General features: G+C 39.7%; 1 protein-coding gene and 1 long non-coding RNA gene across 3 annotated transcripts in view; one reads left to right on the forward strand and one right to left on the reverse strand.

The window, feature by feature from the left end:
* The first annotated feature begins 1,810 nt into the window (after nucleotides 1-1,810).
* LOC110094311 lies at nucleotides 1,811-17,563 on the forward strand. Its single transcript, XR_003700237.1, has 6 exons — nucleotides 1,811-1,931; nucleotides 2,602-2,661; nucleotides 16,726-16,784; nucleotides 16,855-16,916; nucleotides 16,997-17,053; nucleotides 17,139-17,563. It is a non-coding gene; the product is annotated as an uncharacterized LOC110094311 (long non-coding RNA).
* LOC110094310 (probable receptor-like protein kinase At1g49730) overlaps nucleotides 4,474-23,630 on the reverse strand; it is a 68,943-nt gene continuing 49,786 nt past the window's right edge. For both annotated transcript variants that reach the window (XM_020819514.2, XM_020819513.2), the window contains exon 9: nucleotides 4,474-5,262. In XM_020819514.2, the coding sequence (XP_020675173.1) occupies nucleotides 4,730-5,262 (533 nt within the window). In that variant the 3' untranslated portion in view covers nucleotides 4,474-4,729. The remainder of the gene's footprint in view (nucleotides 5,263-23,630) is intronic.

Consider the following 23,630-nt stretch of genomic DNA (forward strand, 5'->3'; position numbering starts at 1 on the left):
ATAATGGGTGTTAAGTTCTTCAATCTTATGCACTTCACATGAAATGATTTCCTTGAAGTGTTGTAGGGGAACACGCGTAACTATGAGCATACTATTAGAGATCGACAGACTATCTAATCTTCTAGAGAACACACCCTACACCATGTTCATGTAGACAGAGTCGTAGTCATAATCATCATTTGAATATACAACCTCCCTACTCCATTTGGCTGTTGACTGCGTATCCTCTGGGATTTTGTAGGTGTGACATCACTTTCATTTGTGTCACTCCCAAGATGAGGTACGTGTTTTCTTTTTTTAGGAATGTTTGATGTTTTGGAAAGAGTTTGCATTACCTTCTTTCTTCCCACACGCTTCTTCTCACCTTCCTGTTTGGGTTTATTTACAGCCTTTGAGTTTGATGCTTTAGTTTCAAGAGAACTCGAAGGTTTCTGCTTCTTTGGTATGAAATACTGTGCATCTTCATAAACTGTTGCTTCATGTAATGCAAAGGGTTGGTATCACCAAAGATCCTGAATTCTTCTCATTCCTTGAGATATTTCATACACTAGTGTTATTGATGGGACAATGTCATATTCATGCAGCCAGGGGCGACCTAGTAGCGCCTTGAATGAAGTGTCCGCATTAATAACATGAATCTTGGCTTCTATGTGAAGTTCCCCAAATACAAGAGGGAGCATAAATGATCCAAGGATTTTATGCCCTTTCTCGTTGAAGCCATGTACCATTAATTTATCTTTCCCAAGATGTTTCACATCGAGGCACAATGATCTCAATACTTTCAAGCTCATAAGATTTACGGAAGATTTGGGATCGATCAAAATCCGACTAATCATAATACTATCGCTCTATGCCGTAACATATAGAGGGTGGTTGTGATCTGCCGTTCTAAGCATCAAATCATCCTCAGCAAAGGTAATGATTGGCTCATTCCAAGCTTGTAAGACCTCAGTCAAGTTGCGTTCAGCAAAATACACCTTCTTTGAGTGGTATTTTTTTTTTTTTTTGAAATTATATAAAAGACTTGGAGCCAGAAGAAAACAAGCAAATTCATTTGAACCTAAATTCATAGATGTAGAAATCAAAGTATGTTGTAGTGGGGCTTGGCCACCTTATTATATTTACAGCGACCCTGGGTTGTATTTATTTTTTTGATAAATGAATAAAATATTTTATTTATGCATTTATTTCATACATCATACATGACAATAAATGAATGCATTTGCATATTTTACATATCCCCGGTTTGAACTTCTAAATTAAAATCCTTGATTCCCTAGGATAGAAGCCTCATATCTTATATGCATAAGGTGATTGATTGTGTTAAGGATTTTAGCTGACAACTCACTCCAAGCAAGCATAAACCCAGATTGTATATCCCTTAATGTATCTTCTCTAAATCCTAAACAAATTCTAGATCTATAGTTTCTTCTTTAATGTTAAATCAATCTTTGATCTTCTAAACTCAAACTTCATGTAAAACCTGCAAAAATGCCGTTTTAGACCTCGCACGATTTTCAATGCGTCGCGACGAATTTTAAGTAAATTTTTTAAAGTCGTCGAAATTCGACGCAATAAATTTTATAAAATAGTGCGCAAAATTCTAAGTGAAACGATATATAGAACCCATATCGAATTTTAAGTATTTTGGTAGTTAAAATTTTCAGAAAACTCTTAATGACAACTTTGCCCTTGATGTCTTTTGAATAAATATGGGTTTAAGTAAGGGCTTTTAGGTAATTAGGCAATTAATATGAAGGCATTCCATTTTAAACAGGGGACCGAAATGTTTCGGTCCCCCATTCGTTTCTTGTGGCCCAAATGAGCGGAGAGGAGAAGGCTTGGGTAGGAACGGCGACATGAGAGCTTGGGAGCGATTTTCGGCGGTCGTTCGTGGAGTAGCTTGTAGGGAAAACTAAAGAAATGCTAAGGTAAGTGATTTGCAAGAGTTTTCTCTCCTTTTCCTTGAGTTTTCTGTAAGGAATGAATGTTAGGGTTTTGAGAAAACTTGAGTTTTCTTTGAGATAAGTTTAGTGAAAGGTGAGGGGATATTTTTAAACCTAAGAATGAATTGTTTTCATGAAAAATGTGAATTTTGAAAATTAGGGTTTCACTCAAAGTTGTTTTTCTTTGGAAATGTCTTCACAAGAGTTGTTCCTAATGACATAAGAGACCCTCTAATTGAAAAATAATGCAAGATTGATGAAAATCTTAAGTTTTGGAATTTAGGATTTTTTCCTAATCATAGAATTTTTTTAGCCTTGTGGTTCCAAATGGTTTTGGGAAGGATTTTAGAGACAAATTTAGGACTTTCACATGAAATGCAAGTTTTTCTAAATTTTGGTTTAATTCAATCCGAAAATTATTTTTATTTTAACTATATTTTAAGTGGAGGAAGAGATGTTGCATGCATAAAATCGAAGATTTTGACTAAATTCTAATTGAGAGAGAAAGAGAATGAGAGATTTCATGAAATAGTGGGAGGTTTAATTTGAAAACAAAGACATGACATAAGATTGAGCTCTTTATTATCATATATTAAGAGTTTAGGAAGTTATGTGGGGACTAGTTATACTTACCCATTGTGTATGTCTCTTTTAGATATTGAACGTGTGGAGGGAAGGCTTTGATTGGACAACCAGAAGTGGTGCACAAGTTGAGGTAGGTGAAATGGACTTCCTTTAAATTTAAAAAATCTTTTTACATTCAAATACATAGAAATGACATTTTCCTTTTTATGCTCTTTATGATATTATTATGACTAGCATGTTTCCTTATTTAAGCTTATGATCACTTGATGCAAGAGTAAATTCTTTTTTATGCAATTTTTAGAACTCATTGAATGAATCTCACACTTCTTTCTTTACATGTACTACACATGTTTTATCTTTATATACAAATAAACATATGAGTATACCAAACATGTATATTTGGAGACATGTTAATAGAGTAATGTGAAATTTTTTTATTAATTCCTACTGTCCGACTTTCGTTCTCGCCTCGCACTTGCGAGTTAACCGGGCCGGGTCGTGACACTTCTAATCAAATATTCATAAATTTGAAAGATTTAATCCTCACTAAAAAGGAAGAGAAGAGTATATCACCATTAGATAAGAAGAATTTAAGAACGTACCCATCTATGCACCAAACGAAGAAGAGAATAAAATAGCATCCATAATCGAGAGTATTCTTAAGCCAATGCTTAAAATGTAATTAATTATGACGGCTTACACATGTAAAAAATCAATACCCACATGAAATAAATCTCATTTTAGATACTGTATTGAATAAAGAAAATCTCGTGATTATCGCATCATATATTTTTTTTTGAATCATATATATTATTATCCATCGAGATTTATAGATGAAAACCACTATTATTTATGGAGAACGATATGTATGATCGCATTTGCTCTTCCATTGATCTGCTTGCTTAAAAAATAAAGGTTTATGATCGTTTTTGTCCTATGAAATAATATGACCATATCATTTGCATTCTAACCCCCACGAGCAACATCCTTTCGATGACCCACAGCATTAGTAGGTGCTTGGTTGACAGGGATTGTAAAAAAATTGAATGAAAGGAATAAAGTGGGAAGTGGTTGCACTGCATGATTCCAACAATTAAATACATGATTGGATAGTATGTAAACAAGTCTAATACTAATGTTGCATGATTACTTTCGGTGTAAAATGTGCAAAAATATCTTACTCCACAATTTTAATGCTAATACTCAATTTGATTTGAACACGATTTGAATATAGTTCAAATGAAGTTTGACCCTCTATTTTGAAGCTAATTTTCAAATATGAATATTGTAAAGCATGTAAAGTCAAATTTACCAACTAAAATTGTAAAGCAAAACCAAGCTTAACCTAAAAATAAAATTAGAAGGTTAACGTTTGCAATAGGATCATGAAGACTGGGTAGAAATGGCACAGTTCCAAGGGAAGATAAGGATAGATGGGGAAGGAAGAAAAATGCATTAATCCGAGAAAGTAATTAAAAATTTAAATAAAAAAAAGCTAAGAAAGGCATAAACCTAAAAGTAAATCACGAAGCCTTCTTATGGATCGTAACAGTAAATATTTCCACTGAGAATTAGTCATATGTTCGAAATACATTTAACCAGCATGAAAACTTGTCCCTACCCGAATATGGATATGGAGTATTTCAGTGTTCTCACTCCTTTCAGTCGGCCTGTGCTCAAACACTACACAACAGCCCACTTATTTGTAACAGATTATACCTCTCGAAATTAAGAAGAATAAGGAATAACTGCCACTGCGTCTATTTATTAGCAATCTCAACACATCGCGATTATTTTTCAATATAAAACTCGCATCAGTGTGTCGCATGAACGCTAATGTGAGTAAAAAAATTGAGACTTTAATTAGCACTTCTTTTAAGAAGACATTTCCCAAACTATGATGACAGCTTCGTCACCAGGAGTATCAAAGCAAAGCAGAATAGATCTCAAAGTTATACAAATAGATCCTCAGCAAAACAGTTCAAAATCATTCCAAATAATACACTATTCATTAATTCAAACAAAATTGCCTTGAACTTCACCAAAACTTGCCTTAAATTTTCCTATAGATATAACTTATGTGTCTGTACAATAGAAATATTGGAACTCTTAAGAAGGACAAAACTTTTAACAAAAATCAAAGTCTGAATAGGAAATAAATAAAAGTGATGACGCAAAACCAAACCAAAACCAATACCTCAGGCAAAGAAAGTGTTTGGAGGAGATTGCGGTAATCCAGTCTCCAGTAAGATGCTGCGGCTGCAATAGGATCTTGACGTACTTGAAGAAGACATTAGACACCTAGCATCGCCACTCTGAGCTATGAGTTCATTTCTTTGAGTTCTTGTTTTGCCAGCCATTCTTTCAATTCCTCCTGCATGTTCCATGGCTCCAGAATAGCCATCTTGAACAGGGTCCAGGCACTCCATGAGCATTCTCAGCACCTGCTTGATTGATGGCCTTGCCCGCCCTTCTCGACGGGTGCACCATTGGATGATTTCAATCACTACTTGAAGCTGCTCAAAATCGAATGCAATGGCAATGGCTGGGTCCACTAGTTCATGCAGTCTGGCATCTGAGGACAGAAACTTCTGAGACCAATCAATGATGTTTTTGCCATCTTGTATTGCTCTCCTCCCTGTCACAAGCTCCAGTAACAGCACACCGTAGCTGTAGATGTCACTCTTCTCAGTTAGCTCTTGAGTGATCACATACTCTGGATCCATGTAACCTGCAACCAAATTGTAACTTTAAACTTGTACAAATATCACACTGCAGAAAAATCACAGAGATAAAAAACTGCATTTGCAGATAAAAAGGTGACGGATTTATTTGACATAGTAACACTAACCTAAGTTGGTTTAGCCAAAAAAAATAATCAATTTCAAATATTCAAATATGAAATTGCAGTTTGGTTAGCAATTCTTAACTAAGAGGAAAGCGATGAAGAAGCATTAATATGGCTATGAATGTTGCTTAAGACAATAAGAGGTGATCTGATGTGATGCAATGGTGGAGTTACACAAGAGTTAAAAGAAAATTAAATTCTAGGTCGACGAATTATATAATCATGCATCAAAGTTAAGTTGATTACAAGTAATTCGCAATGTTCAACTTGCTAGGCAAAGAAACTACAACAAGAGGGCTAAACCATTTAAGCAAACGCAAAAGAAAACATAAAGCAAAGGCTAGTAAATAAAATCCCATAATTAATACAAAGTTGTTCACACCTTAAGACCTTTAACTCTCTCTTTCCTACGGGGACTAAGTTGAGCGACGGAAGATTGTCCAAACTAGCATCGAGGTTGCCACTAGGATGGAGGTACCAAGGAACGTCGCCGTGGGAAAGGATCTCGGAGGCGGAGGGGGCACGGTAGATCGACCTTTGATAATCCACATGTAGACGGAGAAGTGTTCGTCAATGGAATCTACTAGCGTCGGCAAGATCCGGTCCAAGTATTCTTCGACGGTATCGTCGAAGTCAAATCCGACGTCGAAGAACTGTGATCGGAGGATGTTGACCCTTCCGTTGTTGTCGTATTCAAATCCGAAGTTCCACTCGGGTTCGTCCATGCATCCTTGAAGTGGAGCCGGATGGTCGCCGCAAGAAAGATCTCCCAAGAAGGGTGGGTGGGGCGGCGGCTTGGACAAGGGAGAGGGGAGCCGGCAGTGGAACAAGGAGAGGGGCGGGCTGGTTGAGAGCAAACTGAGATTTACTTTCAGTTTTTGTGAAATTAGGAGGGAAGGATTAGGGATTTGAAATTCCAATTAATGTAATCAATGCATTAATTGAAAATTTCAATTAAGGAGAGATTATGGGAAATAAAACTGAAATTATTTCAGTTTTAAGAGGAGTGGAGGGAAAGTTTAAATCCTAATTTGAATTTCAAATAGGATTTGGGGGGTTTAATTAAGTCATTAATGGGATTTCCCATAGGGGGGCCGGCGACATCTATGAGGGGGAGAGAGGTGGTAGAGAGGGGAAATTATTCCAAATTAGGATGATGACTAGGAAAATAATATCCTCATGAACCCAATTTCGTTTTATGTGAAATAAGATTCAAAATTCAAAAACTTTCCAAAATTGGAAATTCCTAATTTGGAAATAATTTGAACTTGGAATTCAAATTTGAATATGATCCCAAGAAGATTGGTGGTGGGAGGATGGTGGAAGGGGGGAATAAGAAAGGAGATGCAAAGCCGGCGGTGGAGGTGGTCGGCCGGGTTGATGGAGCCGGCGGATGGGGCTCAAGGCAGCGGCAAGGAGGCAAAGGGGCCCGACTTCTCACCAATTGATGGTGTGGATGGCGTGCTCGTGGATGAGGAGTAGAACAAGAAAGCTAATACAAGGAGAACTCACAAAGAGATCTCTTGATAAGAACTCACTAAGAGATCTTTGAACTCACAAAGAGATCACACAATAGAAATTTCATTTATCAAATCACTAATCTCATACAAGATACAAGGGGCCATATAAATAGGCTCCAAATAAAAGTAAATGCAAAAGTCTAAAATGCCCCTTGGGGCTACAAGAGCAACTAATACCCTCAGGGGTAAAATGGGAACTACGAAAAATAAAAGCATAACATATAAACTGCTGGTACAAGTAAAATCAATAATAGAGACTCTCAATCATGGCCGTCGATCTCCGTGGTCGTCTCTGGTACGCGCCGAAATATCCTATCGATGACCTCATCATGATCTCTTATTACAGTTTATTGGGCTGCATGAAGAAATCTACTTTAAATTTTTATAGATGGCGGTCACAGGATTTTCACATTGACGTGCAGTGTCAGTAAAAATTCTAGCCATCTTGGCCGATACGTTGGTGATGGATTATTTTGTATTTAAGAATCTCTTTTGGGCTGTTTTTTAATTGAGCATCAGTGTACTTAGAATTTGGAAAGAAATAGTTAGCCTTCTTCTATTATTGCGCACGCCACATTTGTGCCATCCATGTTGATGGTAAATTGGATTGTTGTAAATAATTTATTCCAAGACTTAAACTTGTTGTACTGGTGTTTTATGTGTTAACAAACCATAGGAATTCAATTCATAGTGTGTAGGATTAGTGGTGGAAATGCTACCATAATACCATTGGCCAAGAAAGTTGAATCCATATTTGGCCTTGAACATGAAGATGACCTTAGGAATTTTAGGGTTTGCAAAGGATGACACTTCTAACCTTAAAATAGTTTGGAGATAAATCGAAAATGGGATATAGAATTTTAGGAATTTAAGGTGATGAAGAAGCAAATGCAAGAATCGGTCATAGAAATCCTAATCTGACCACCACAGAAAATGTCCATGTAGATGAAGACATGAGTGAGGTCGACAGGACGATGGATGGTGATTGGTTGTTTGGCAAGGATTGGTTTATTGAAGGAAGATTAGATAGGAGATCACATGACAAAAAATCATCCTAACTAAGCTGAATTAGACCTAGAAATAAATGATGTGACGCAGAAATTGATATAACTCCTTTAATGATGGTCCAAGATATAAGCAAGTCTTTTTAAAGTTAATAGCACAAAGATAATCGGCCTTTTACTAGATCAGGTTTGTGATGTTCATAATCAAGTTGGTTGGCTGTATTTAAGTTAGATTGGTATGTTAATTTTTTACCTTCATTTATTTAGCTCATAATTTGATTAATTTTGCATTCACAGATCAACAAAGATCCCATGTGGATTTCTTCGATGTGGAGGAGAAAAATCTCTTGTTGTCTATCGATTAAAAATGATGGGTGCCTATATATAAGCATAAAAGATGAATACGAAAGAGAATAATAAGGAGAATATCCTCAATTATGAGGATATAAATCAATAATAAAATATATCATCAATAGACCTAACATATAAATATCTGAGAAAGCTTTACATTAAAATGGCTATTATTAATGTTTATTAATCATTTCCCTGTTGACTTCATAATAAATCTGAAGATACATAGAATAATATCTCAATATTCATATTTAGGAGTTTGTACGTGTTTACTCACAACCCCCACAACAAATGAAACAACTAGCCTGATAACAAAAAGACTGATTTTTCAACCAAAGGTCAATAACAAGAGACATCTTGGAACATTCCCTATGTTCGTAGCCATCTGTTTATCGATAAGTTTGCAACCTAAAAAACCCGTTCTTCGGGAAGGTGAGCGGTATACTTTCTTTTAGATAAACACTTTTCTTGTTGTAGGAAAATTATATTACCAAAAAATATATGGGATGACCTAAACATTTAGCAAAAAAATACATTTGTAGGTAGTGATTTACTTTAGTAACATCTTTTTTATCACTCCTAATAACATGTCATTAACATAAATTGCTAAGATAACACAATAAGATGACTTAAGTATGATAAAGATGAAGTTATATGTTGTTCTACCGTGAATATCAACCCCAGCAAAAATTTCACAAAATTTATTAAACTGAGATTATAGGATTTGCTTAAGCCCATATATGGCTGTGCTGGGCTTGCATAGATTCATCAAACCATAATTTTATTTACGCTTCAAAGCGTTGTTGATACAAAGTCTGCCTTCTAACTAAGAGAAGGTCTCCTTTTATAGGCATACATATTTTCAGACTTCAAAAGAAACTCATAAGTCCTAATAATTATTATTTGAGAGAAGCTGTGCAATTTTCTCGTGAGAGAAGCTGTGCGATTTTCTAGTGAGAGAAAGTTCAAGTTTTCAAATTGTTTGATCCCGCATTTTGGGGCGGCATTCCCGTTCATGGTGGTGGCTTCATCGGCGGTAACTTCTGACCTCCGGAAGTCATCCTCTTCGATTCCACCTGATAATCGCATCGATCAATTGAGATCTTCGCAAATTCAACTCCAGAAATCCAGATCGCTTGATCCTTTAGTGATTAAAGAGCCCGTTGACAATTTTGTGAAGAAATCTGCTCCGGTTGCTAGTATAGGTGTTGACCCGTATCCAGCAAACAAAAAAAAATGAGAAGAAAAGAAATTTCAAATCTCACTTGCTCCCTGCCATCGCACGTCGCTCGCACGTCGTCGCCTCTTCGCACGATGATACCATGTCTCACATCGTTTCTCCCCACGTCGCATGATCTCCTCACGATCTCAACCGGACGTCGTTAAAGAGACGAGGAGAGGCCTTCGGCCTCGCACGCTCTAGCACTTTCCCCTCCTCCGAACTCTCTCCCCCTTACTACCTCGGCTCCGTCGATACTACCCGAAATCCTCCTACCGATCATCTCACCCGACCGAACCCAGCGATTGAGCTCCCCTCTCCTCTGCCTCATGGTTTCCTCTTCCCGTCGCCCTTCCTATTTGCAGCCTTCGGGTTCCTCTGGCCGAGAGAGAGAGAGAGAGAGAGAGAGAGAGAGAGGAGTCTTCCTCAATCCCGTAAACCACATCTACCCGAACCCCATCTCCACCCCATATTCCGATCTCCCTACCTGTAGCCGCCTCCTCTGCCCGAGCCGAGCCACGTATAGTGGGAAGGGATTAGGTTAGTTTGTGCTATTAATACTATTATGGGTTATTATTGTTATTATTGAGTATAATAATAATAATAATAATAATAATAATAATAATAATAATAATAGTAATAATAATCATAATAACGATAGTTACCATTATTAGTATTATTATTATTGTTAATATTATTATCATAATGAAAGTGGGTTACCTCGACATCCGTGCCATCCCCCGCCGGTCCACTGATCCACCGGTCCCGAAGGTATAAAAAATCTAAACTCAGATTTCCGTCCTCGACATTCGCGACGAACTAGCAAACCCCCTATGCTCTCACGTAGCGTTGTGGGGAGGGAAGCTAGTCCGACACCTACGACGAGGCGGATAGTCACCTAAGATTCTTTTCTCGACGTTCGCGACGAACCGACAAACCCCCTACGCGCTCACGTAGCATTGTAGGGCGGGAAACCGGTGCGATGCTTGCTAGGACTTAAGGATCCCTCTTTAATGCTAACAACGAGCCGACAAACCCCCTACGCACTCAAGTAGAATTGTAGGGCGGAAAACCGGTGCGACGCTTGCAGCGAAGTGGATAAAAAATACTTTTTTATGTATATATAAGTACCCTCGAACGCTCACGTTGTGCAGAGGGGGGAAATCTGTGTTTTTTCTGACTCGTGCTCCACACCCCTAAACGCTCACGTAGCGGGCAGGGATTTTAAATAAAATATGCGGCCGCGGTGTCATTTTTGACATCTACCTGAAGCGCTCACGTAGCGTCGAGGGGAAGGTTGCCTCTTGGGTTTTTCCCCTAAACGGGGGAGACGCCAGGAGGCTGTTGAAATTTTCATTGAAATAGGAGACTTGGGCAGAATTTGAACAAGCTGAACTTGAACTCGGACCCGGACCTGTTTGAACTCAAAAGAACAAGCATTGGGACTCAAATGAACAACAAAGAACAATAACCTGTGGACTTTTGAACTTGATTGAACGCAAACAGAGGATCAGAACAAAACCTAAATGATTTCTAAAGGTCAAATCCAAACAAAATAAAATCAATTTGAAACGTGATTCAATCATTTGAACTCAAACAAGAATTTGAGTTGGACCACAAAGGACTTGTACTCAAATATGCAATTGCACTTGCAAAGACCTCAGAAGACTTTGAATCCGGACAAAGAACTTGAACTCGCACTTAAACTCGTGCTATACAACATTAAGTGAGGGTTGTAGACTCGATGAACCCGAGTCTAGATGAAGCCTAACTCGAACTCAAACTACAAGACCTCGATGCGAGTATACTATGATAATCTCTACAAATGCCTATTGATTGAAGAAGGCAATATTGGAGACCGATAACGGAAAATCTGTCACTACAAAATACAAATCATTCAAAACCCACCTGAGATTGGAGAAAGGTGGATGTGATGCAAGAACAATGGTTCTCCTACGAATATTTTCAAGAGATCGTAGTAGATACAACAGTCCCCACAAAGTCAATGTACTATACATGTAAAAGGCAACAGACAGTTGTCAGGTGTATGAGTCCTACACATATGTAGCAATCAAAAATCCGTCCCTGCAAACAAGTGCAAGTTCATCAGAACAACCACCTGAGATTGGTGAAAGGTGGACGTGATGCAAGGACAATGGTTCTCCTACGAATATTTCCAAGAGGTCGTGGTGGATACAACGGGTCCCCGCAAATATATAAGTCACTTGTGGATAACAACAGTGGGTATATCGTAGGTACAATGAACCACTGTGGGCACAAGTATTGATATCAACTACGACATTGGTGATCAAGATCTTCAAGTATTTCGGGTACAAGGGAGACTCGATGTACAAAAAGTACACTCCCTGGCAGAATCGGAAAGAAATGTTTGAACAAATTGGAACTAAACTTCATGGTGTTCCAAAGTCTCTTCTTAGTTCTATACTTAAGAACAAAACAGTTCTGGTGCCACAAACACCAGAAATAACAAGTCTACTATACTGAAGATCCTGAAATACGTTCTTTTCAAGTGTGGGCTCCGAAAATTCAGCCCCGGCCTCCGCTCGCTCTTTTCTTTCGGCGAGGGAGTTTTAACTGAACTAGTTCCGAGATAAATTTTGGAAGGCAAATGGGTTTGTAGATAAGACACTACCCAGAGATTTCGTCCTCATTTTGTGAGGACTTTATGATCTGAGTTCTGGTTTCCTATAGGCGCAAGCCCCTATAGTTAATTACCCCTCCCGATCACGAGAGAGAACTTTCGATTAAGGCTAGTCGTGAATCAGATACGTATATAATACATGGTTTTTGGCATATAGTAGCAGCATGAATTTGGGATTTGAAATTTTGAAATTGGGTTTGGATTTGGGTATTTGAATGATTGATATTTGAAAATTTGAAGGTTTTGATATTTAAAAATAGAAATTTCACCATCTTGAACTTAAAGCGGATGGTGGGGGAATGGATGATAGACCCGATCAAGATCCCATAATTCCGTCGTCCCGGGCCATCGTGGTCCCTGGTCTACTTAGTCAGAGAAGGTAGTCGACCCAACCTGACAGAAGGATCCTTGTCGGCAGCCATGGGTTGCTTCGTCCAAGGGAACCTTGTAGACCGGGGTTGAATGTTTGTCTAAGGGGACAAATTTGAATCCACCTTGGCTAACAAAGGGCTTTGTACCCTATCGATCATATCCTATTGATTCATATCTCAAGGATTTAACGCCATTAAGGAGCATATTGGCTCTGGCCATAACCGCTATCTGTGGTGCCATTTGGCGGCAAAACCACTCGGTTCAGAGGGCCCCGGGTCATAACCGTTTACCTACAGTGCCATTTGGCAGCGAGACTGCCGGTTAGAGGACACATACAACGTCCTTACTAGCAAGAGATTGTTTGAGAATGGATCCTAGTGATATTTTTGACTAGGCATTTGGCTCTTTGTGAGCTAGAGTTTATTTAAATTTGTCCACCTCGACAAACTATTGCGGAGGGTGGATGGATTTTGCTTTAAGTGTTTGATAGTTAGATTTCAAAATTTGAATATCTTAAACTTTGAGATTTTTGAATTTTTTGGGTTTTTTGGATTTGGACTTTGTAGAGTTTAGATTTTCTGGCATTTGAATGGAATTTGAAAGTATTTGTGCACCCCTCCGGTTGAGATAGCCAATTAATACGGCCATCATCGGGGTGTTTGGGGTCATTTTCCTTTATGGATCGAACCTTGTCGACTCTATCTATTGGTCGATAGAGGATCAGGTTTCGTAGGCTTTGAGCCTTTATTAGTGAATTCATATTATTGTAGGCCTTGATGGCCTAATATGAATATTTTAAAGCAAACATACCAGTCGTCACAACTTTATATTTGCTTAATGGTTCGAACCCTGTCGACTTCTATTGACCGTATAGAAGGATCGATTTCGAACCTGAATTTACTTGTCAACCCGCGCAGCATCTCTAGACGTCACGTATGTACCAATAACACGCTCGCCGGGGCCCATGCGGGTTTTATAATTATTTTTACCCCTTTTAATGTACCTATGTGTATACAATTTATAGTGCACGTGCAGGGGTATTTTAAAATAATTGTAGACGCCTTCTGTCTGCTTGTACGAATGTTGCAGATCCGGTGGCGTGGCGTAGCGGCTTTTTGAATTGAGTTGTTCGCTGCTTTATACAGGTAGACTGTCGTGCAATATTGTTGCTTTCTGCAGGTGGGTCGTAGTGCACCAACTAATCTCCTGCCTTTGTTGTAGATGCTTGCATTTGTTGAATCCTTTTTTAGCATTTTTGCTTGTGAATATTGCGATGGGTACATGATGGGTTACGACAGCTCGTAGAAGCTCTCATTTGTCATATTATCTTTATATTTGCTTGTAGATGTCATGTCGAGTACACATGATCTTTTATAATGGCCCGTAGGTACTTGTATTTACTGCATGTCATTCATCTCTTCTTGTGAAAGAAAGGTGTACTTAACTTCAATTGGATGATTGTTGGTTTGGGGGAGGTATTGTAATATTCTTTGCTACAAAAAAAAAACTTGTAGGCGCTTTACGTTTACTGTAGGGGCTCCTCCTTTGTCCACCATTGATCATTACCCGTAGGAGTATTATTGTATATGCAATGAATACTTCATCATCGCTAGTAAGCATCTTCATCTACTATGATCTTTTCCCTTGTAGGTAGAAGATCCATTAGGCCTTTGATACATCTATCATCGTGGCTTGTAGATGGGGCTGATGTACATTAACATTGGTAGAAAGAGGGTTGCATCCCCCACAATTCTCTTGCTTCACCTATGGGCATTCCACATTGATTGTACATAAATGTCACTTGTAGGGATTTCATGGCATTCATTACATATTACACTGAGTATGTTGAATTTGGGATAAGTCTCTCACATCATCATTAGACTCTTCCGTTAGAAATAGAATAATGTATCATTGACCACAGGCGGGTCACATTTCATTGTCAACCCCTCCACATATGATGCTCTTTTTCACTCATAGATGGGCCATCGTAGGCATATCAAAGAGTCTTCTGTTACTGCCAACATATATCTACATCTACTATATATTGATCACCATTACTTGCAAGGGTTGAATATGTTTGCTCAAACAAAATTTATGCCAAAGCTTATAGTGAATTTGTGCACAAGTCCTTTGTTTGGATAAGATTTGGATAGGTCTTCCACCTTTATCTTGAGCTCATTTTTTTATAACTCACTCAAGTCGGATCCTTTATGACTCATTGAAGTCCACATTAAGCTTCTTTGCATTTGCTTGAATATGGGTCCAAGTGATCCAAGTTCAAGTTGTTCAAATCAAGTCCAAGATTTGTCATTTGAGTTAAAATTTGTTCATGCTTAAGTCCCACATGAGTTCAAGTCATATGCAAGTTTGGCTCAAGTTTGAATCAAAGTCCATTATCATTTGATATGAATCAAGTCCATGTCCTTTGCAGTTTGTTCAAGTCCCCTGAGTCCTTGTAAGTTCAAGATTGAGTCTAAGTTCAATTCTTGCTTGAGTTCAGTCCGATTTCATTTTACTTGGGTTTAATTCTTTATTAAGTCATTTAGATTTTGTTCAAGAGTCCAAGTACAAGTAATCCGTCGTTCTTCTGAGTTCAATCAAGTCCAGGTCCCAAATTGTTCCAAGTCCTTGTCTGTATTTTAGACAAAATTTCGACAGCCTCCCGTCGTCTCCCCCGTTTAAGGGAAAAACCAAGAGGCCGCCTACCCGCCACGTCAATAAAGACGTGCACTGTTGGTGTTGGTGAGACACCGCGGCGGTTGTATTTTTTTGTTTTCTCCCACCACGCGCAATAAAGGCGTGCATGGGGTTTTATAAAAAGCATTTTTGAAAAAGCAGTTTTTTTATTTCCCCCCGCCCGGGGGTACTTAATAAGTGACCCCGCTTCGCCGTACGTGCCGCACCGGGGTCCCATCCCACCACGCGCAATAAAGGCTTGCATGGGAGATTCTCCAGTTTGTCATGGACATTGAAGCAAGGTTTTGAGTTTTAGAACAGTTCATACCTCCACGGGGTTGTCGTGGTTGACACGTGGATCGAGGGGTCACTCGCCTACCTCGTCTAAATATTATGATAATTGATTAAAAAAATAAAATTAATTATAATTAATATTATTTTTAATTAATTTAAGATAAGTAAATAAATAAATAAAAAACTTCCCTCCCCTTCAAATCTCTGTTTTCACGGGATCAAGCCAAAGAAGCGCGAAAGGGAGAGAGTTACCTTCCCAGCTAGCGAGCTCCCTGTTGTTTCTTTCGATCGGACAAGAAGGGAAAGTCGGAGGAGCGAAGCCGTCCGACCACAAGAGGATCGGGATCTAGGGGTTCAGTGGTGAGATGGGGAGGCGTCGGGTACAGGTATGTGGATCGGTCTCTCCCTCTCTCTCTCTCTCTCTCTCTCAGTTTGAGCTGAAGGTCGGCGGCCTGAGGAGGTCGAGTGGAGGAGAGGCGACGGGATCTGGGGTTGGAGGTCGGAGCTCTTCCGTGAGTTCGGAAGCAACGATGGAAGAGGTAGGAGCTTCGTTAGCTAGGGAAGAGAAGGGGCTTTGACGGGAGAGTAGAGAGTGTCGTGGGAGAGCAATGGGATCGGAAAAGCAGAAGCCTCGTTTCATCTGGCTTTTAAAGACGAGAGGAGCATCCAGGTGGAACGAGATTTGGGCAAGAAACACGGAGAAGCGACGCGAACGTCGGCTGGATTTGCGGGATTTGAATGGTTCGGCAGTCCGAGGTTTCAGCCAGCAGGATATCAGGGATTTGGCAGAAGATTTATAGCAGAGGTATGATTTCATTTTTACTCCATTGGGTATTATACAGAGGTTAACAAATGCCCCCCAACAAATGTGATACGCGTCTGAAGCGAATCATGTTTGTTGTATGCTGATTGACCCTATGGATCTCTAGATATTTGTTCTAGATGTCACACTAGGGTATCCATTTAGTGGATCTCCAAAAGTTCCTTTGGATGTCACACTAAGATTTTTATTTAGTAGATCTCCAAAAGTTTATCTTTGTGTCTTTGTAAATCTTCTGGATACACTTGTAATCTTCAGTATAGTTGATAGATTTTCTCTTGTTGGGGTAGAGATCCTCGAGGTAGTGATAGAGTACTTTGTATTTAGATCCTTAGAGCTTCACTTTGTAGATTGATGCTAGTGGATAGTATTATCACCTTTTGCTTCTAACAATTTTGTATCATTTAGAATCTATCTGGTCTTTGCAGATTCATTAGTCGGTGGGACTTTGCTGCCTTAGGCTCTCCACAGCTGCTTTTGGGTTCAGGTACACTTTCTCCCCTTTTTCTTAGTTTTGATTTCATACTCATACTGATACTGCTTTATATTTTGTGCAGGCTACTACAAGAAGATGATCAGAGCTTCAGCCAGTTTACTGCTTCAGGAGACTTCAGTTTTGGTACGTTTTTACTTTGTTTGTACTGTTCTTTTCTTTCTTTAGCTGCTTTCTGATACTCCTTTTTTTTTTGCTCTGCACAGGTTTCGAGAGGAGCGAGATACTTGTTCGTGAGCCACCTCAGGAGACCACTGTTTCAGGTACAAGCTTCTTTTTTTGTAGCTTCTTACATATGTTTTTTATGATTCCTCCTCTTTCTGCTAACTTATCTTTTGCTTTATGCAGGTCCTAGAAGTGCAGAATACCTGGACTTTGGAAAGAGAAGAATGTGGACTTCCTCTTCAGATGTAGTTTAGGAGACAGATTTTAGTCCTCTACGAAGGACATTGTACTTTTTCTTTTCTTTCAGCTGATATAATCTTGTAAAAAGATCTAGTCCGCAAATTTGTATATGAATTCTAAACTTAATAAAATAAAGTGATTTTATAAATTCAGTTGTTGACGAGCTCTCTTTTTACTGCCCTTGAGACTTTTGTGGTTGTACTCTGACTTGTGCTCATAGTATTTTAAATATTTATTTGGGGATCTCGGCATGCAGCGCGATGTCGACCCAAATAAATATTTAAAATGCCTCCAGTCTTTAGGGACATTTGTAGATATTATTCGGGATGCTTCTTTTCGTAGTTTTAGACTGAGCCACGAGATTCTAGTTCTTCCGTCATGTGCTTTATGCTGCGGACATTGGTGGAGGATTACCTGATTTATCAATAATGATTTGTCAGGAGATTTTTATACCTTCGGCCCTGTGCTTTCTGCTTTAGTGGGCTTGTTGAAGGAGGAGAGGTTGATGACCTAAACCCTTAGGTTTGTATTAGGTCGATGGAGAAAAGTCATCGGTCCAGAGCTTTGTGCTTAGCGGACTTGTTGATGACGGAATCCCCTTAGTTCAACCTAAGGCTTTTCACGAACTTTGGGATAATTTTCTTCGGTCATTTGCTTTGTGCTTTGACGGACTTGTTGAAGAAAGATTCCTTCGATCCTCGCTTTGTGCTTTACGGATTTGTTGAAGGATTTGCAGGTTCTGAATTCAGTTGATAGTACCGAACGTAGGTAGTATCTTGATCCTTAACCACTTGAGAAGACTTTAATCTGAATCACTTGAGTTCATCAGATTGGGAGAGCTAGCATTTGATAGCTCTTTGTCCTCTGATTGCTGAGATGGGGGTTCTTCTACTGCGGCCTTTCTTATTGCTTGTTGAGTAGATGGAGCTGCCAGCGATCCGGCCATATTTGGGCTTGTTGGATCCGACCTCATACACCCATTCAAGCTTCAGACTTGAGCTATGGGAATTGAGCTTCCCAATGCTGATTTCACTGAAGTTGGTAGATTTGGAGTCATCCTTCGTGGTTTTAGATTTTGGAGCCTACGAACATTTGGTAGTTGTTTGAGACTCATCCTTCTACTGGAACTTTGATTCTCCAGTCATTTGGGGAGAATTTTGTAGACTATGATCACTTGAACTGGTCGAGTCAAATTAGCTTTTGTACTTTCTATAGTCCCTACTGACGGGTTGACGAAGTGGGGGTTCCGCTACTACGGCCTTTCTTATGGCTTGTTGAGTAGACGGAGCTGCCAGCGATCCGGCCATATTTGAGCTTGTTGGATCCAACCTCTTACACCCATTCGAACCTTAAGCTTGTCGAAAGACTTCAAGCTTTTTCGGCTCAATTTGTAGGAGTGTGTAGCTACAAAAGTCTCTTTCTTGACCTTTGAGTCTTGGTTTGTTGGAGAAGACGGTGTCTCTATCTTTTGAAATATCACCTGCATATACTTTGTAAAACAAATATTTGTATTCTTTAGCATAAAAGAATATCTGGATTGATAATTTTAAATATTTATTCGGGGATCTCGGCATGCAGCTCGATGTCGACCCGAATAAATATTTAAAATGCCCCCTGTCTCGCGGGGACATTTCAGAATGAAATAGATTTGGAATATAAGATTTTAAATATTCATTTGGGGATCTCAGCGTATAGCACGATGTCGACCCAAATGAATATTTAAAATACCCCCTGTCTCGCAGGGACATTTTGGATAGGCTTTGTATCTTTGAGATTTTAAATATTTATTCGGAGATGTCAGCACGCAGCGCGATGTCGACCTGAATATATATTTAAAATGCCCCTAGTCCGATGAGGGATTCTGAAATGCATTCTTACTATACAAGAGAATTTCAAAATGTGAATGTAAGCATGCATTGATAAATACATATATAACACTTTGATAATTGTAAAATACATTAGACATGGAATTTTCACACATGATACTTCTTTAGATGTCGACCATTGATTAGCGGTATAGGCCTCTGACCGTTCAGATCGATCAACTGATAAGCTCCTCCTTGGTACACCTTCTCGATGACGAACAGACCTTCCCAATTGGATACGAATTTGCCACCGATTTTTCGATGTGGGATGATTGGCCTTCTCAGCACCAGGACCAATTCCCCTTCTTGAAATGATCGAGGACGCACAATTCAATCAAAGGACTTTGCCATTATTCCCCGGTAGATTTCTAGATTTTGTTGAGCTTGTAACCTTAGTTCATCAAGTGCATCGAGCTCTTCCATTCTGAGGCGGGCATTTTGCTCTTGAGTTAGGTCATTCTGAATTGCTACCCGAAGTGACGGTAGTTCAATCTCCAATGGTAATACAGCTTCAACACCGAACACTACAGAGTACGGAGTAGCTGTGGTTGGCATTTTCTAGATTGTATGGTAGGCCCACAAGGCTTCTGTCATCTTCGTATGCCACTCTCTTTTGTTCTTGATGAGAATCTTCTTCAACAATTTCACTAGCATCTTGTTGAAGGCTTCTACCAATCCATTTACCCTTTGGATAGTATATGGATGAATATCGTCAATCGATTTTATGCCGATCAACGAACTTGTAAATTTTTGTACTCTTGAATGCAGTACCATTATTTGAGATTATTCGGCGTGGCACACCAAATCTGTAGACAACATTGTGGGTAAAGAAATTGATCACATGCTCCGATGTAACCTCTCTGAATGGAGCTGCTTCTACCCACTTGGAAAAGTAGTCCGTCGCTGCCAGAATGAAACGGTGTCCTACTGATGACGGCGGATCTATTGGACCAATAATATCAGTGCCCCAACATTCAAATGGCCAAGACGCTATTGTTGGGTGTAGTGGATTTGGCTGTTAATGTATAACATTATCGTGAATTTGACATTCGTGACATCTCTTAGCGTGGTCGATACAATCTCTGACCATAGTCGGCCAATAATAACCCATTCTTTTGATTTTAGCGGCCATATTGGGACCTGACTGATGTGCTCCGCAAAGCCCTTCGTGGACTTCTGATACCACTTTATCAACTTCCCTGGTCCCTAGGCACCTTAGCCACATTTGATCAAAAGCTCGTCTGTACAAAGTGTCATTGACAAATGCATATCGCAATGCCCTTTTCCGAATTTGTGCGGCCATAGACTTTTCTGTCGGGAGTTTGTTTTCTTTGAAGTAGTCAATGAATGGCTGTCTCCAATCATTTTCGACTTCAATATCTAAAAAATGCCACCACAATTCTGAAGCTTGACTAGCTTTATGTCTCTTGGCCGTATGATATCCTTCCGGATAATTTTTCATAATGATTTGATGGAGAGGTTGAGGATCAACTAGAAGTATTTCATCCTGCTGACTTGAATCTGTAATTCTCTCCGCCTTCGAGAATTGTAATAGAGCAGGCTCTAAGATCCGATGGTTGTAAACTCCGATAAATATAGGTTTCTCCTCATTAGAATTTGTCATTTCCTTGGCCAATTTGGCCAAACAATCTGCTTTGGCGTTCTGTCCTCGAGGAATTTGAACTATTTTAACATTTGACACTTGCTTCAGGAGCTCAATGTTTGTTGGTGGTAATGAGCCAACTCAACCTTAGAAATCTTATAGATGCCCAAGACTTGATTTATCACAAGTTGAGAGTCACCAAAGATTTGAAGATTTTAAATTTTGATGTCAACTGCAATCTCCAACCCTACTATTAGAGCTTCGTACTCGACTTCGTTGTTGGTTCGAGGTTCAGTCAAACTGAATGAAAACCTCATTATGCCTCCTTCAGGTGGTATGAGAACAAGACCGATACCGGCTCTGGTTCTTGCAATATTTGGAGGTCGGACAGGTCTAATAGATGAAGCCTCGTCAAAGTACATCTCCCAGAACGGTAACTTTTCATTCTCCTCGACCTGCATTATTTGCTCATCGGGCAAATCATCATTTAATGCGGAATCTGCCGGGATCGGATGTGCAGCGAGGAAATCTTCCAAGGCCTGTCCTTTCACCGCCTTTTGTGGCATGTATATGATATCAAACTGTAATAAAAATACTGCCCACATGGCCAGACGACCTGTCAACGCTGGTCCTGTCATCAAGAACTTCAGCGGATCGATCTTTGATATCAGTGTGATTTTATGGGATAACATATAATGGCGGAGTTTCTGAATTACAAAAATCAATGCCAGACAATGCTTTTCAATTGGGGAATAACGGCTTTCTGCTCTAATCAACCTTTGACTGATATAGTAGAGCGCATTTTCTTTGCCTTCTTCATTATTCTGGGTCAATAGTGCTCCGAGGGACTCTTCTAGTGCAGCTGTATACAGTATAAGAGGCTTCCCCGGAATTGGCGCTGCGAGAATGGGCGGATTTAACAAGTATTTCTTGATACTATCAAATGCCTCCTGACATTCTGCATCCCATTTGAAACGGACATCTTTCTTCATTAGCTTTGAAAATGGTTGGCACCTACCCGATAGATTTGATATAAATCTCCGAATGAAAGCCAGTTGTCCTTGTAAAGAACGGAGTTGACGAAGGTTCTTTGGAGGTGGCATCTCCAAGATTGCTTTGATCTTGTTGGGGTCGACTTCGATGCCTCGATGTCGAACAACATATCCTAGGAATTTCCCTGAGGATACCCCAAATGCACACTTGAGAGGGTTCATCTTTAGATCATATTTTCAGATCCTCTCGAACACAATTCTCAAATCATCAATGTGATCTTTTCGGTCCGTGCTCTTAATGATCAAGTCATCTACATAGCATTCAACCTTTTGATGGATCAAATCATCAAATATACGAGTCATCGCCCGTTGATAAGTGGCACTAGCATTCTTCAGGCTAAAAGACATGACTGTGTAGCAGAATATGCCTATAGGCGTTCTGAATGATGTATGTCTTTCATCTTCATGCGCCATTTTAATCTGATTGTAGCCCGACGATCCATCCATGAAGGAGAACATAACATAGTTGGAAGTATTGTGAACTATAAGCTCTGACACTGGAAGCAGAAAGTCATCTTTTGGGCATGCCTTGTTGAGATCCCTGAATTCGATACAGATATGAATATGACCATTCTTCTTCTTTACATGGACGATATTGGCAATCCAGTCGGCGTACTTTTCTTCTCGGATGAAGCCTGCCTCTATTAATTTCTTTGTTTCAGTAATCACCTGTTCTTCAATCTCCAATCTCATTCTCCTTGGAGCTTGTTTAACGGGTGCTACATCCGGTTTGATTGCTAATCTGTGAACTGCTACGTCAGGGGATAAGCCAGGCATCTCAACATATGTCCAGGCAAAGCAGTCCCTGAATTCACAGAGAAGTTCTTTTATTTCTTCTATTTGTTCCTCGGGTAGGAGAGAACTAATGAAGGTTGGGCGAGGATCCTCAGTTCCCAAATTGACTTCTTTTAGTTCATCCATAGTGGCTGCCTGTCCACTATCTTCAAGCTCTTCTGGTGCAGGTTCGGCTTCTACGGGCTGTTCATCATAATCATCATCAGCCTCGTATGTCTCTTCAGCAACATCATCCTCGGATTCAATTTCTATGCATGTGATTGTCCGGCAAATCTCTTTCTGAAGGAATTTTTGCTTGATGAATCTGATACCTTTATATGCATTTGTATCCTTCTGCTGTAACGGACGCGGACTCCTCCCATGCCAATAAGGACGTGGTACGTGTCCTCTAACCAGCTGTCTGCCGCCAAATGGCGCCGCAAGATAAACGGTTATGACAACCCGGGGCCCTCTGAACCGAGTGGTTTTGCCGCCAAATGGCACCACGCAATACCGGTTATGGCCAGAGCCAATACGCTCCTTATGGGCATCAAATCCTTGAGATATGAATCAATAGGATATAATTGATAGGGCACAAAGCCCTCTGTTAGCTAAGGTGGATTCAAATTTGTCCCCTTAGACAAACATTCAAACCAGGTCTACAAGGTCCCCTTGGACGAAGCAACCTATGGCTGCCGACAATGATCCTTCTGTCAGGTTGGGTAGACTACCTCCTCTGACTAAGTAGACCAGGGACCACGATGGCCTGGGACGAAAGAACCATGAGATCTTGATCGGGTCTATCATCCATTCCCCCGCCATCCACTTTAAGTGCAAAATAGAGCAATTTCTGTTTTAAATATCAACTCTATTCAAATATCCAAACTTCCCAAATTCTCAAATCCAAATCCAGTTCTCAAATTCCATATCAATGCTGCTACTATATGCCAGATACATGTTTCTCTACGTATCTGATTGACGACTAGCCTTAATCGAAAGTTCTCTCTCGTGATCGGGAGAGATAATTAACTATAGGGGCTTGCGCCTATAGGAAACAAGAACTCAGATCATAAAATCCTCACAAAATGAGGGCGAAATCTCTGGGTTATGTCTTATCTACAAACACATCTGCCTTCCAAAA

Source organism: Dendrobium catenatum, unplaced genomic scaffold (assembly GCF_001605985.2).
Source record: "Dendrobium catenatum unplaced genomic scaffold, ASM160598v2 fragScaff_scaffold_290, whole genome shotgun sequence".
Classification (NCBI taxonomy): Eukaryota; Viridiplantae; Streptophyta; class Magnoliopsida; order Asparagales; family Orchidaceae; genus Dendrobium; species Dendrobium catenatum.